This window comes from Vombatus ursinus, unplaced genomic scaffold, assembly GCF_900497805.2.
Source record: "Vombatus ursinus unplaced genomic scaffold, bare-nosed wombat genome assembly UNPS02000577.1, whole genome shotgun sequence".
Taxonomy (NCBI): Eukaryota; Metazoa; Chordata; class Mammalia; order Diprotodontia; family Vombatidae; genus Vombatus; species Vombatus ursinus.
The window spans coordinates 19,566,524-19,581,172 of record NW_020940355.1 but is presented as its reverse complement, the minus strand read 5'-3'; the positions used below and the strand labels follow the sequence as shown (position 1 = coordinate 19,581,172).

General features: G+C 35.7%; 1 protein-coding gene across 1 annotated transcript in view; it reads right to left on the bottom strand.

Moving 5' to 3' along the window:
* Nucleotides 1–1,096: 1,096 nt before the first annotated feature.
* Nucleotides 1,097–14,649, bottom strand: part of SSR1 (signal sequence receptor subunit 1) — a 28,683-nt gene continuing 15,130 nt past the window's right edge. Inside the window, exon 8 of the mRNA XM_027837814.1 lies at nt 1,097–7,249. Coding sequence (XP_027693615.1) covers nt 7,182–7,249 — 68 coding nt within the window. The 3' untranslated portion in view covers nt 1,097–7,181. The remainder of the gene's footprint in view (nt 7,250–14,649) is intronic.

Genomic DNA, 14,649 nt, shown 5'->3' with positions numbered 1-14,649 from the left:
AATCAGGGAAAGTTTCAGAGAGGTAGTATCAGGATTTATTAAAGGGTGGATATAGATCTATAATTTGGATAGAGGGAAGGGCATATCGCCTCTGTAAAATGGGACTGATGCTTGTACTACTTATCTTACAGGGCTGCTCTAAGTAAGGCACTTTATATCCTGTAAACAATGTACAAACATAAACGGGAGAAAGTGTGCCTTAAATAAATGGGAAGAAAGGCCTTCAGCTAGTGAGCTTTGGAGGACAAATAAGGTTGGACAGGAATAGAAAATATCTAGGGGTCTTGAAAAATCAAGAAGAGTTTAGATGTGGTAGACAACAAGAAGCCACAGGAGATTCTTGAAGAGAGCAACGGCATATTCAAAGAGGGATTTAAGAAAGTAGCCAGCAATTGTTTGCACTGTCTAGCTGCTGTAGAGTACTGGGCCTGGAGTCAGGAAGACCTGAATTCAAATCTAGGGTGTCTTACTAGCTGTGTGACCCTGGGCAAGTCACTTAATCCTGTCTGCCTCAATTTCCTCATCTGTAAAATGAGCTGGAGAAAGAAATAGCCAACCACTCCAGCATCTTTGCCAAGAAAACCTTATGGAGAGTATAGTCCTGCAGGGTCATGAAGAATTGGACATGACTGAACAACAAGAACAGATAAGAATAGGTAAGTTCCTAAGACTTAAGGAACAAGGGAATAGTCAGCAGAAGAAATGAGTGGTAATAGTAGAACTGATAGAGTGTCAAAGAGGAGTTTCAAGGGAAGGAGAGTGGTCAAATACATCAAAGATGTAAAGGAGGATGAGGACTGAGAAAAGATAATTGGATTGGGAAGGGGTAGATATCTTAGAGCAGTTTCAGTAGACTGATGAGTGAATGATAGCGTACAAGGTTTTTAAGAAGTAGACAGGTGGTGAAGCAGCAGGTATAAGAAATGTTCTGGAAGTTTAACAGTGAAATGAAGGATATAAATAGGATGGAAACAATCACAGACTGACTCATATGCAAAGAACAACAACAACAAAAAAAGCATTGTACAGGATTGTTCATTGAACCAGATTTAAGAAGTGCTATTTCTTTAGGCTGTGGAAATAACTTTGCTCTAGCTTTTGAAATTAGATTTAGTTTATTTTAATTGCAAGTAGAGCACACGACCTTGATGATCGGGTGCTAAACAAAGAAGAATTGTGAGCACAGAGCTTGAGTATAAATTGGGGGTATGCTGGGAAGTTGAATCATTTAAGTGGTCTTCAGTAAAATACTCCAACTCATACTGCCATTTAATATCCTTAAGCTGTGCCTCCTCTATCCCCCCATTTCATTTGTAGTTGGCTTCACTGGGTAGAATGCTAATGGTATGACAGCCTATTCTCTACTTAATGGAGGCAATAAGAGCACCACGGGGTTGCAGAACAAGATAAAAAGCAGGCCCAGGTTCTTTTAGTCATAACAAGGTCACTTAATTATAAATAGAATGAGACATGAAATGCAAAGCCCTGTATTACATATAATTCTAATAATAAAGTGCACATGAGAGCAATTCAAGTGGAATAAAGCCTGTTCTCTAATGCATGGAGACCACCTGCTTGAAGTTTTCCATTCTGGATAATAGCAAACTAGCCAGCCACAATAAGTGCTTTGTGGAGTCTGTGTATACAAGTGTACCTTTCAAAAGTGTCCCACTTTTGACTGGAATAGCATGAGTAATTTATAAGAAAGCATTTGAAAAGTACTACACAAATGTAAAACATTACCAGCAAAGTACTTTACACACTGTAGCTGCTCAGTGAATGTTGCACTGAATTATGACTGCTTTTAAACAGTCCAGAACTAAATATATCCAAATAAGTGTTGTTCTTTCCAATAGTTATTAAAAGACATACACCTTCCAAATTTGTTATCAAATTAAGGGTTTGTAGTAACTATAATTTTAGTTAATCATCTCATCCAGCCCTTTCATTTTACAGATAAGGAAACTGAAGATCCAGATTAAATGACTTGCCCAGCATTACACAGCTAATTAGTATGAACTAGGATTAGAACCTAGGCTTCCTAAAACTTAAGTAAGCATCCTTTTTAAGACCTTCTCCTCGTGTTAGTGAATTTGTTACCACACTATTGATTTTATGTTAAAGACTTTTGTCCATGCAAAAATGCCCAAGTTATCACTCATTCAAATGTGAAAAATTACTTAGCACACTAATAGTTCAAAGGATTCAATCCTAAATGGTGCTAGTTTTGCAAGTGATAGTTAACAATATTTTTCTCCAGCTAAAAAGGAAGCTGCCTGGAAAAGGGTGCTGAAAGATTTTGCCTGGCTCAATTTGGTCTGAAAGGAACATCTTAGAGAGTAATAGTATGTGATAAGTGGACTGGATCTTAATAATTCTAGACCAAATAATCTGCCATAGACCTTCCTTTACCTTTATGGAAATTTCAGTATCAAGTTTCTATTTAATACATATATCTACCCATACCTCTGCTTGCTTGGCCATCCTTGACTAGAATTAAATGAACTAACAAAAATAGTCAAATGAACTGGAAAATACTACAATAAATAGATGCCTGTTAAAAGGTATTCACCCCATTCAGATATTTTTCCTTTATATACTTCGCTGTATTTGATATATGGTTTACAAACACTTAATAAATTATGTTGAGTATCTGGGAATGTATGCAAGTTGTGTAATATTAAAAGAGAAACAAAAACTTAAACCTGAAGGGAGCCGATACAGGTTGACATTGGATAGGTCATCTCTCAGTTTACTCATTTGTAATATGGCCTATATATCCTCTAAGGCAGAGGTGGCAAACACGTGGTCCATACAATCTCAAGTGCAGCTTGAATCTGATTTTAAAATGTAGTACTTATCTGGTTGTAATGTGGTGTTGTGTTAATAAAAAAAAAAAAAGAAATACACATGTGTGGTTTTCTAAGTTAATATGCAGCCTACAGGGATTTTTATATATGGTTTGGTTGCCCCTGTTTCTATTAAGTTTGACCTTACTGTTCTAAAGTTAGTTAGAGCTTACATTTAAGGATTCTGTATCTTTCAGACAAATGGTATTTGAAAACCATTGTAGGGGAGGTGGTGGTATAAAGGACTATCTCTGGGAACAGGTTTTAAATGTCTGATCAAGTGCTGTTTTTCCATAATGGTAGGGGAATCGAATATTTTGATTCAGTTACTATATCTGTTGTACTTAGCCAATTTTCAAAGACTTAGAACACAAACTTAGCACTAAAACTATGCTGAACATCATCTTTTTGTGATGGTTTTCACTTTGAACACTATGATGTTGCAGCAGTATCTCAAGGGCAGCACTAAGTTATCAGTATGTATTACACACCAAAAAATTTGGTTGAAATGTTGTTCTGGCTGTTCAGATTCCTGGGAAATAGTTTTGTACCAGTAAGGTGCTCAAAGGTTTGATTCTGAGCTAATGTCAAAATATTCCTAGGCAGCTTCCACTTAAGCTTGGCAATTCTAGAATGCTTATCTATTATTATCAGAGTATCAGGGAGTGGCTCCAAATACTGTACTATAAAGGATAGACAATAAAATGAAGCCCAGAAAGGTGATAGTAATAATAACTCACATTTATATACTGCCTTAAGATTACAAAGTGCTTTCCTTCCAACACCCCTATGAGGTAGGTGGTGCAAGTATTATTGCAGTATTAGTACTACATTGTTAAACAATCCTAAAAAATATAACTTCAAATATAATTAGGCTAACAGGCCACAGATTATTCTAAGCAGTAAAAAATAATTTTTAAAAACTATACAAATGTTATCTAACAAAGTTAACAGGGATCATAATGCAGGATAATTTTTAGACATCAAGTAACATGTTGAGTCGGATTCAGCTTTAAAATGTAAAACGTCTTGCCCTTCACCACACTCTGAGCTCAAGCCTCCAGTTTTAAAAAAATTTGATTCCACAAGTCTGATAGGAGATTCAATCTAGCAAATAAAACCTAATACTTTTAATTCATGCTGATGGCAAGGTTTTTGTTGTTGTTTTAATACCCCTAGGCCAAAGGTGTACCAAGCAGTTAATTTGGCTATCCCCAAATATGGGGAACACCTCAAGTAGAACTGGGAAGTTGTTAAATTTTAGCAAACATCTTGTTTTAGAACTAAAATAATGAATAAGCTGAATAAAAAATGTGGTATATGAAATGTATTAATCTATAAAATTATATGTATTTATATATACACTGACACTGCCTCCAGAGTTTATCTACAAGGGAGATTTCAGAGAAGGATGTCTTATTTCCAACTATTTTAAACACAGATATCAATTTAATTCTCTAACCATATGTGTATGAGTAAGAAGATGCAATATCAAATGTGGTGTTGATTATGGCTACTATAATTCAATTAAACAAATATTAAGTATCTACTATGTGCAAGGCACTGTGTTAGGTGCTAGGGGAGTTACACATTACCTATTTATGAACACTTGAGGTCTATTTGAACTTGGCAATAAGGGTAAGCGTAAATCCTTTTTGTGTCAGTAAAGTCACTGTATAAGATCATTACAAAAGCTTTCCCATTTAACATCTGAAATATTTTTTAGGCGTGATTGCCAAACATTTCCCCCTTGGTATTAAAATATGCTTCCCCTTTATGTACCAAAGCCAATTATTCTGAAATTTGAAATTTCTAACTTCTGAATTTAACTCTCACTCGAGCTCTGTCTTTCTCCTCTTTCTGCTACAGTTGCTTTTATTCCCACTCCTTATTCTTCTTCGGGCTTCAGTACTCTGAAGACCTACTTTCTTTCCCTCCCTAGGACAACAAATTGTAGGCAAACACCTTAGAAAATCACTTACTGTATAAGAATATAACATGACAAATATTTTGAGGAGAATCTGTGCTTTACTGACACATTAATCCTCACATCCCTAGGGGATAGGAAAGGGTCAACATCTTAATCCCATTTTATAGATGTGTGAAACCAAGATTTTCAAAAGTTATCATTAATCACAAAACCCATATTCAACACTTGGGTCTCAAACCATGGTCTGCAAATTAAGTAGATACACCCCAAACAAAACTCATCCAGATATTTACATTTTTAAAAGTTATTTTAAAAATAGGCTACTTGTTATTAAGTGTGCTTGAATATACCATGTGTGGAATTTAATTCCATTTATTGTACAGTTAGTTCCTACTAAGTACTCACTGATATTGCTTGTCAAAAACCAAGCTATGTCTATTTTTTTTATAGTAAGTACCATAGTTTTAAAATAAACTATTGGTCTTCCACACCAAGATAACAGCCCAAACACTCTGAATTTTAGGAATGCTATGTTTATAGTATACCATCAAAACAGGTTTTTAGGAACATCAGTCCCTCCTTTAACCTGCTACAGGTATTATTCAAATGTCATTGGCTCAGATGTTTATTCTTGGCAGGTTAAATGCAGATTTCAAAAGAGGTAGGGGAGAAAAGAAAGAAAGGTAAAGGCAAAAAGCTAAAGCAAACTTTAGCTTCACCTTGCCTTCCATTTTTTCAAAGACATGTAGGAGAAAATGGCTTCATGGCATGGAAAAAAGCCTTTTAAAAGTTTTTCCTTTACTCAAGTCTAACAAAAATGTCAATTTCATTACAGGCCTTAATGACAACTTTCTAAATATCAATTATCTTCAAACCAAGACTCTTAAACATACAACACCTATGATGCCTGATATATACAGAAGACTACAGCAAAACAACAAAAAAAAAAGGCCAAATAATATAGGAAGAGTTCAAAGAAAATTTAGGAAGTTCAATTCTTAAATATTTCGATTTCTACTATCTAAAACAGATTTACTAAAAAACAAAACAAAACCAAAACCAAAAAAAACATGCAAACTTCAAAAACACGCACAAAAACTACTTACAAGGTTAGGGAAAAATTAACCAACAATTTAGGGAAAAAATAAAACCAACCATTCAACTATGTCTACCTATAGAATATATAACATGAATATATATATATACACACACACATACATGTATAATTCAACTTATTCATTGGTATTCATACAGATTAGTTACTTTGTCTGGCCTCAGTTTTCTCATCTGTAAAATGAGAAGGATGGCCTAGATGCTGTAGGTCTTTTTCAACTCTGTTTTATGAGTCTGCAGAAATTAAAATTTGGAACACATTTTTGATCTGTGTCCTACAGTTTGAGTTCCCACTTCACACAGAGGCTTAGAGGTTCATTTCTTCTATTCAAAATTGCAGAATAAGGAAATTTCTAGTCATGGTAGTTTCCATTAAGGGGAAGGGAGGAAAATCACCAATTCACAAATATTGAATAGATCTAAAATCATTCCAAAGCCACCTTTTGGATCAGACACAACAGAACAATGACACACAACACAATAATTTAGCTCACACAAGTGTGCTATTTTCTTTTTGTTAAAAAATGAGGAAGGGTATGGAGAGTTGGAATTTATATATCAAGTTCAGCACATAGTCTCATGCTTCACAATTTTGCTGCTAGATCTCAGATTGATATAAATTCATCTGGGTTCTTTGATCTATATAAGGAAGTTCTCCAATGTGCGTGTTGTAGCAAACAGCAGCAAAATACCAAAACAAAATACTATATTGCTAAAAGCAGCTACTCCTGCTTGTGCCTTTAGAATACTAGTTGCAGATATAAAAAAACACCCAGAGAATTTGTGCCATCACTGCTGAATTAGTAGCTATTCTGAGGAACAGAGTAGCTAAATTCTTTTCTGCGGTACAGTTCAAGGCATGATAGACAGTAAAAACGAGAAATTCCTTACACAATAAGATTAGGCAATTATTCATTACGTTTTCTGGAAAAGAAAAAAAAAACCACTACAAATTTTCAAGTGGGGTACAGACATGCTAGCATTACATTTAGCACTCTAAAGGCACATTTCAGGTAGTACAACAATGATTCTGGTAAGACCAACTGCTTACACACACACACACGCACACACACAGTTTTTAATGGTTTAAAAAACCCAAATTTGTTACTTTAGAAAAAACATATGCAGTGCATTTTCAGCAATATTATCGCCACAGCTCTGATTACTCAGTCCAAACAGAAGTAGTAGTTTCCTCATATGTTGATATGGCTTCTCTGCACTAATTCCCATCAGGCCAAAAAATGTTAGGGCAGGTTTAGTAAAGATTGAATTGTTGCACAAATGAACATTTACTCATCAGATCCCACCGATCTCTTCTGTGCCCGTTTCCGGGGCAACCTCCTTGGAGAAGCTTTATCTGGAAGAGAACAAGTATAAAGGTCACCTTAACCCACAGTCAAAACTGCATCAAATTCAAAAGGCACGTTTAAAAAGTCTAATTTTTCCTCCAACAGAAGATGATTGCTATTAATTTTCCAAAACAATGTATATGGCACAAAATAATGAAAGATAGCTGTTTAAATTTTAATTACTTGAAGCTGCTGCTACTAAAAAAAAACCAACCTAACTCCCCGCCCCCCCATAAAATCATTTTAATAGGGTAGAAAAATTCACTCTTGGTTGCCATCATGGCTGAAGAAAAATATATTAACATCCTTAAACACTATCAGCCATATTTTAATGCAAATACAAGTAAATAAAATCAACATATAAAGTTAAAAATGGCTGTACCCAAGGACCTAGAAGGCCACAGGTTCCCCACCCCTGGTTTAAATTCTGCCTCTGACACATACTGGTTGTGTAAACCTAGGAAAGCAGCTAAGCCTCTCAATTACCTCTAGGCAACTCTCTAAGAATTTAAGTTGATGAGAAGGTGCTAATCCATTGTTAGAGAAGGTTTTCTAGCCAGGAGGCTCCCCATACCAATGAAATTACAAGTCTAGTCCCTATCCCAATCAGAACCAAAAGGATAAAAAACAACAACAAAAAACAATCCAACAACATTATCACTTAATTAGAGAAGCCATAAGGGTTCAGTGGAAAAAGGACTGACTTTGAAATGAACAAAATCTGGATTTAAGTCCAACCTCTACCACTTGCTAGCCATATGAGTACATGCGTATCACTTAAATCCTCAGCTACCCAGGCAGCTCTCTAAAGAGATCATAAATTACAAACAAGTTGCTGATCAGCACTAGTAGAGGGAGTTTCCAAACTAGGTGTTCCCTATACCGATGAAATCAAAGGCTCAAATCTCTCCTCCACTTCATTACATATAGCCATTTTTCCCTTTCCTCTTTTTCAACTTTTGGCAATTTTATTTGTCATGGAGTCTATTTAACAGTAGCCAGGTTACTAACTGTGCTTAAAAAAATTTATTCTGCTTTCAGTTAACAAGAATCAGCACACATGCATCTAAAAATACCCAGGTTATACAGGTATTTATTTGATTACAGACACACACTGGTTAATATTAATTAAGTCACGAAAAGGAAAATGAAGTATTAAGTATAAGCATCAATATCCTTTATCATATAAAATAAATTCTCTAATATAGCATGGATGCAGAATGAGCTGCCAGTTAATCAAATATCTTGATGGACATCTATATGGTGAGACTATGAAGTAATGAAAACATCTCATTTATAGCTACATTTGATGTGTATGATGTTTGCCAAACATCAATGATGAATTTTCAAAAGAATTGAAATTAACAAAATACACTTAACAACACCACACAAAAACCATAAAAAACCTGACTGCATCTTTGAGAAGGTTTTTCAGAATCCAGTACTGTCATTATAAGGAGTCATTATAAGGAATATAAATATCAATATATTACAGATATATGACTGAGCTGGTTAAAATAAATTTCCAATTATTACAATGTTAACAAATCAACTTTTACTGATTTTAAATTATGTACTGCCTGCACATAATGACTCACCCCACACATTTATTATCTTATTATACTGTACATCCCTACTTACCTGGACCTAGGCCATGAGGGCTGGCTTCTATCATTCCCCAGCTAGTTGTATGATCTTCAATAGTCACTAAACCTCACTTGAACCTCAGTTTCCTAATCTATACAACAAATACCACCTGCCCTATCACAGGGATTGTTGTTAAGGATCAAAAAAGAGACTATAATGTCAATTATTTTTCTTTACAGTTTCCTTATCTTATACACAAATGTAATAATTGACTATCTAGTTTCCCAGACCATAAAACACTAGAAGATAAAATTCAGAAGAGGATATTATACATATGAAGAAATGGTTTAGCTAGAGGCAGGTTCATACCCGCAAGATGTCATCACTGATCAAGTATAAAAAGAAACTGAGGAGGGCAAAGGAAAGAAATCTGAAAAGAAACACTAGATGAATATAGCTGTCTGTGTTCTGAACCCCTCAAAAACCCAAAAGTATCTCTGCATCACAAAAATTCAGTATCCTTTGTTTAAAGGAGCAGAGAAATATAGAATACATGTTGGAAAGCTTTCAATCAAGAGTTTAAAACAGGGATTAAAATGAAATCTTTAAAAAAAATCCAGATTCCTCCTCCATTGTTCTACTAAGACAAGGGAAAAGACTAACTACGTAGTTAAAAAAGAGCAACTAAGGGTAAGTATTCAGGGGAAAAAAATTAATATTCTTTTTGAGGTACAGAATTGTAACTTCTTTAATTTAGGAAATTCATGGTGAGAAAACTCCCTTTGCCAATACAATACAGATGGAAAATTGTTCTGCATCTTATAGTTGCCTACATTTATGGAGATGCCCAGAGAGAGCACTTAGAGTTTAAGTGACTTGCCCAGTGTCAAATAGCTAGTATGTGTGAGGTAGCACTTGAACCCAGATCTTTAAACATTATGTCATGCTACCTTCTCCACCTACATCTATGATGATATGAAAATTACTATGTCAGGAAAGTGACATATTTTAGAAAGATTTTCAAAGGTTAGAATGTGAATTTTCCGGAAAACTCAGTTAACTAGAACATTCAATCCCTAAGCAATTTAGTTAATGACAATTTACTGTATAATGGCAGTGGGCTTTAAGCACAGACATCATACCACTTGCTGTTACACACAACTAACAAAGCTGGGGCAATTTACATGGAGACATATAAGTTTAAAAGGTTTTAGGCTAACTCCACTAAAGCTGAAACATGATACTGGGATACAAAGCATTTGCTTGGTAGATAATCAGGCAATTTCCCCAAAGTTGCCCAAACCCAAATTGTCATTTTCACTTTCATTAGACAATTTCATCCCCCATCTAGCACAGGTTACCCTAATCACCCTCTCTAATCCTTCCCTCTAGTCCACAAGGAACCCTCTCCCCTAAGGTTAATCATTCTACTTGTACCCTAGATTCCATCCCTTTGCAATTCTTACATGTTTTACAAGTTACAAATAAGAATACAACACATTTTTCTCACCTATGTACAATGAATGCTGTCTTCAAGAAAAAGACATAGAAAGTTGAAGACATGGCAAGCACCAAATTGCATTGGGGGATAAAGGAATTGATTACATTTTAACAGACATGTTACTGGTGTGGAGGTCATCTCCAAGAAAGTTTGCTTGCGTGCACACTGATCTCTCTAGCATCTTCAATCACTCCTACGGCTTCTTTCTTTCTGCCTTTAATAGGCAAAAGGTAACAAAGGTCTCTCTGTTAAAAAAGAAAAATCTGACAAATGGGCAACTCCCTAAGTCAAGAACACATAAACCTACACTGAAAGCCAAACCCAAAAAATATGAGGACCAAGATATGGTGGAATGTATTTAGGACAGAATAAAGTGACAAACACAAGGATATTTGTAGTATATACTATAGATCACACAGTCAAATTAAGAACATAGGTAACTGGGGCAGTTAGGTGGCACAGTGGATAGAGCACCGGCCCTGAAGTTAGGAGGACCTGAGTTCAAATCCGGCCTCAGACCAAACGCTTGACACTTACTAGCTGTGTGACCCTGGGCAAGTCACTTACCTGCAATTGCCTTAAAAAAAAAAATCTAGATTTAACACCCTCCCCCCAAAAGAAAAAATTTCCACATACAAAGAAGAATAGAAGAGTATATGAGAAACCATGAATATTACATATCATGTGCTATTTTAAAAAAACATGTAATAAATTCAGCATGTTATTTTTTATGGTTATATATGAGAAAGATAGAATTTTTTTCTTTTAAAGTTCAAGGAAAAGCTAGGTATGAGCAGAAGGTCAAAGACTCTACAGTTCAACAGGGAAACAGGAGGCTCTCTAAACTGAAATCCTGACAGACAATAGAATCACAAATAATTCCAATAAAAAAAGAAGGAAGAGGAGAATGTATGTAAAGAAAACAAAGTAAATGAACAGGAGGCTCTCCATGGAACTTAAGCTTTAAAAGGAATGCATACAAGCAATAGATGAAAGGGCCCTTAAATAGATGTATATTAAAAAGTAGTGTAAAACCAGGTAAAAGTCCAGAATGGGCAGAGACTTGTAGAAAAAGAACTGCAAAGAGATAAAAAAACAAAACAATCATGACACCTACATTTAGAGTTAAGAATGGCCAAAAAAAGGTAAACCCATTATGAAAATTCAGTTCAAAAATTATTTATTAAGTACCTACTACATACACAGCTCTGGACTAAGTCACAGACAAAGCAGTCTTAAATCACAGAATCACGGAGTTGGAATGGACCTCAGGAAACATCACAGCAATACCATACCTGAACAAACATCTACTTTACGACTTTCCCAAATCTTTACAATTAAATTTGTGCTCTTGGAGCCAAACAAAGTCTAATCACTCTTCCTCATGATAAACAGAAAATTGTCATGTCCTTCCCTCCCCCTCTCCCTCCCAGTTTTCTTTCTTTAGGCACCCAGTTCTCCCACCAAATGAAAACAAATACTGTTTAATTATAATGACTGAGCTTTTCCCCCAAGAAAGGATGAGAAAATGTATTCCTCTCTCCATTTTTTGAAAAGATTAAGGGGGGGAGGCAGGGTGGATGGGAAACATTTATATACTATCTAGCTTGGTGCTGTTTTTTCCTTCTAGTCATGAGGTATGGTTCAATGGGTAGGGATGTGTGGAGAGGGACATATGCAGAACTCATTTCATTCCAATGAACTTGTAATGATGTGATCTGGAGACCTTTTATCAATCCTGTCTATCTTCCACCAGATTCTCTACAATTTTCCATTACCCTTCCTAAAAAGTGCCTAGAAATGAACACAATACTTCAGATGTGGTCTGAACATGGCATTGTACAGTGTATCATCTCTTTCTTCCTAAATATTACACTACTCACAATACCATCTAAAATACTATTAGCTTTTATGATTGTCATATCATACTATTTATTCATATTAAGCTTACAAACTACTATTTTCCCCAGATTTTTTGTGAGGTTTTTGAATCCAAGCATGTTTTTACATTCACCTCCACTACACTTGGCCCAACTTTTTCTGGTCTGCTGAAACCTTTTTGCACTCTGACAGACACTCCTGTCACTATTTCTTAGAGGACTACTATACCATGTTTTTGTATTCATCTTCCGTTACCTACTCTTGCTTCTATCTTCTGAACAGGTCTTTTTAAAAGCTAAATTGTCCACTTATAGACAAATCACTTTGAAATGCTTAAGAACTCTGACCAATGCAGTAACACGATTCCTGAGGAATGAGGAACCCACCTCCTGACAAAGAGGGAAAAGGTGGTGCAGAATGGACATTTATTTTTGGGAGATGGTCAATGAAAGAATTTGTTTGTTATTGGTTTTATTTCTATAAAGTTTGTTCAGATAGAGTACTAATCTGATGCTTTCTGAAGTTCATTCCAACTCTGATTCTGTGAATTGAATGTACAAGTAGATCCTATTTTATTAAGCACCCACTACGTACAGAGCTTTGTACATAGTAGGTGCTTAATAAAATAGGATCTACTTGTACATATTGCTACTCACACAGCAACCAGACTATTACAATCTTTTCCCCTCTCATTTGGAATACTGCAATGGGCTTCTAATAGGTCTACCTCCCTCAAGCATCTCCCTACTTCAATCCAACTTCTACTCTGTGGAAGTGATTTTCCTAAAGCATGGCTTTTACCATTTAACTCCACCACACAATAAACTCCAGAGGCAACTTATTACTTCTAGGGTTAAATATAAACTCTTCTGCCTTCACAACCTAGTTCCAACCTACATTTCCAGCTTTATTACATATCACTTCCCTTCATGCTCTCTAAAGTCCAGCCAAAATGGGATTCTTGCTGTTCCTCACATGGCATCACATCTCCTACTTCTGTGCCTTCACCTATTCCCGAATGTAATTCCTTCTCCTGTTGGGTCCCTTAAGTTTTCCTCAAAACTCAGCTCAAGCATCCCATCTGACATGGTCATTTACACTTTAGGAAGATCAATTTGACAACTAAATGGAGGACGGACTGGAGTGGTAAGAGATTTGAGACAAGGAGAATAACCAGCAGACTATTGCAATAGTACAGATGTGAGGTGATGAAGGCCTGTACCAGGTTGGTGGCAATGCCAGAGAAGAGAAAGGGGTGTAGATGAGACATATTAAGAAGGAAGAACTGACAAAACTTGGCAATAGATTAGATTTGAGGGATTAAAAGAGAGAGTGAGGAGTCAAAGATGACACCTATATTATGAGTTTGGGTGATTAGAACTGTAGTACTCGACAATAATAAGGAAGTTAGGAATGTCTATGGGACATCCAATTCAAGATATCTAATAAACAGCTGGAGATGTGAGTCTGGAGTTCAAGAGAGAGGTAAGGGCTGGACAAATAGATCTGAGAATCATTTGCACAGAGAAGATAACTGAATCCATGGGAACTGATGAGATAAAGTGAGAGGAAAAAGGGAAGAAGGCCCAAGAAAATCTTAGGGAACACACATGGTTAACAGATGTGTATATACTTTTGTATATGCTTATATATGTTTTTTGTCTCCTGAAATAATGTGAACTCTTTAATGGCACTGTTTCTTTTCGGTCTTTGTATTCCCAGAGCCTAGCACAGTATCTGGCATTTGATGTGAACTTAATGAATATTAGACTAATTGATTCCTCATCAGAATTTCTTCTCTCTTTGATCTTGAGCTTGACCCATTCTTCCTCCACTAATTTTTCTCTGAACGCTGTTCTTCCAAAATGCATGCCAATGCACGACATACTATGATTGGCTTTTATCTTCTGTATAAAAAATTCTAAGATGAAGGGCTTACTTCTCCTAAGGCTCCTAACGTTTCTACTTCAGGAATCAATTCCTCCTTGCTTTTCAGACACAGGTCCAGAATAGTACTTCCCTTCAGTTTCCTCTAGGCTACCAAGGACGTCCTAATCATAAGAGATTGTGAGTTTATTGGAAGTAACACTAGACTGAGAGACAGAAAGATCCAGGTTGTACCACTACGCACAAGCCAGTAAAATGCTCTGAGCTTCAATTTTCTTAATCATAACCAGGAAAGTATATATGGAGCTCTGCAAATCACAAAAGTACTTTATAAATGTGAACCATCTTCATGGCAAGCAATTTATTACTCCTTTAAATATGTTGCTCAACCAGCTACTCATCCACTAACCATAAATATAACACTATTTCTATTTCTTCTGTTAAAGAGAAAAATCTCTAAACTAGAAAGTATTAGGACTAATATCATTAACTGAGGTTCAAAATAGGCAGTGTATCTAGTTGCTTTAAATGAGTTCAAGTCTCTAGGCCAGG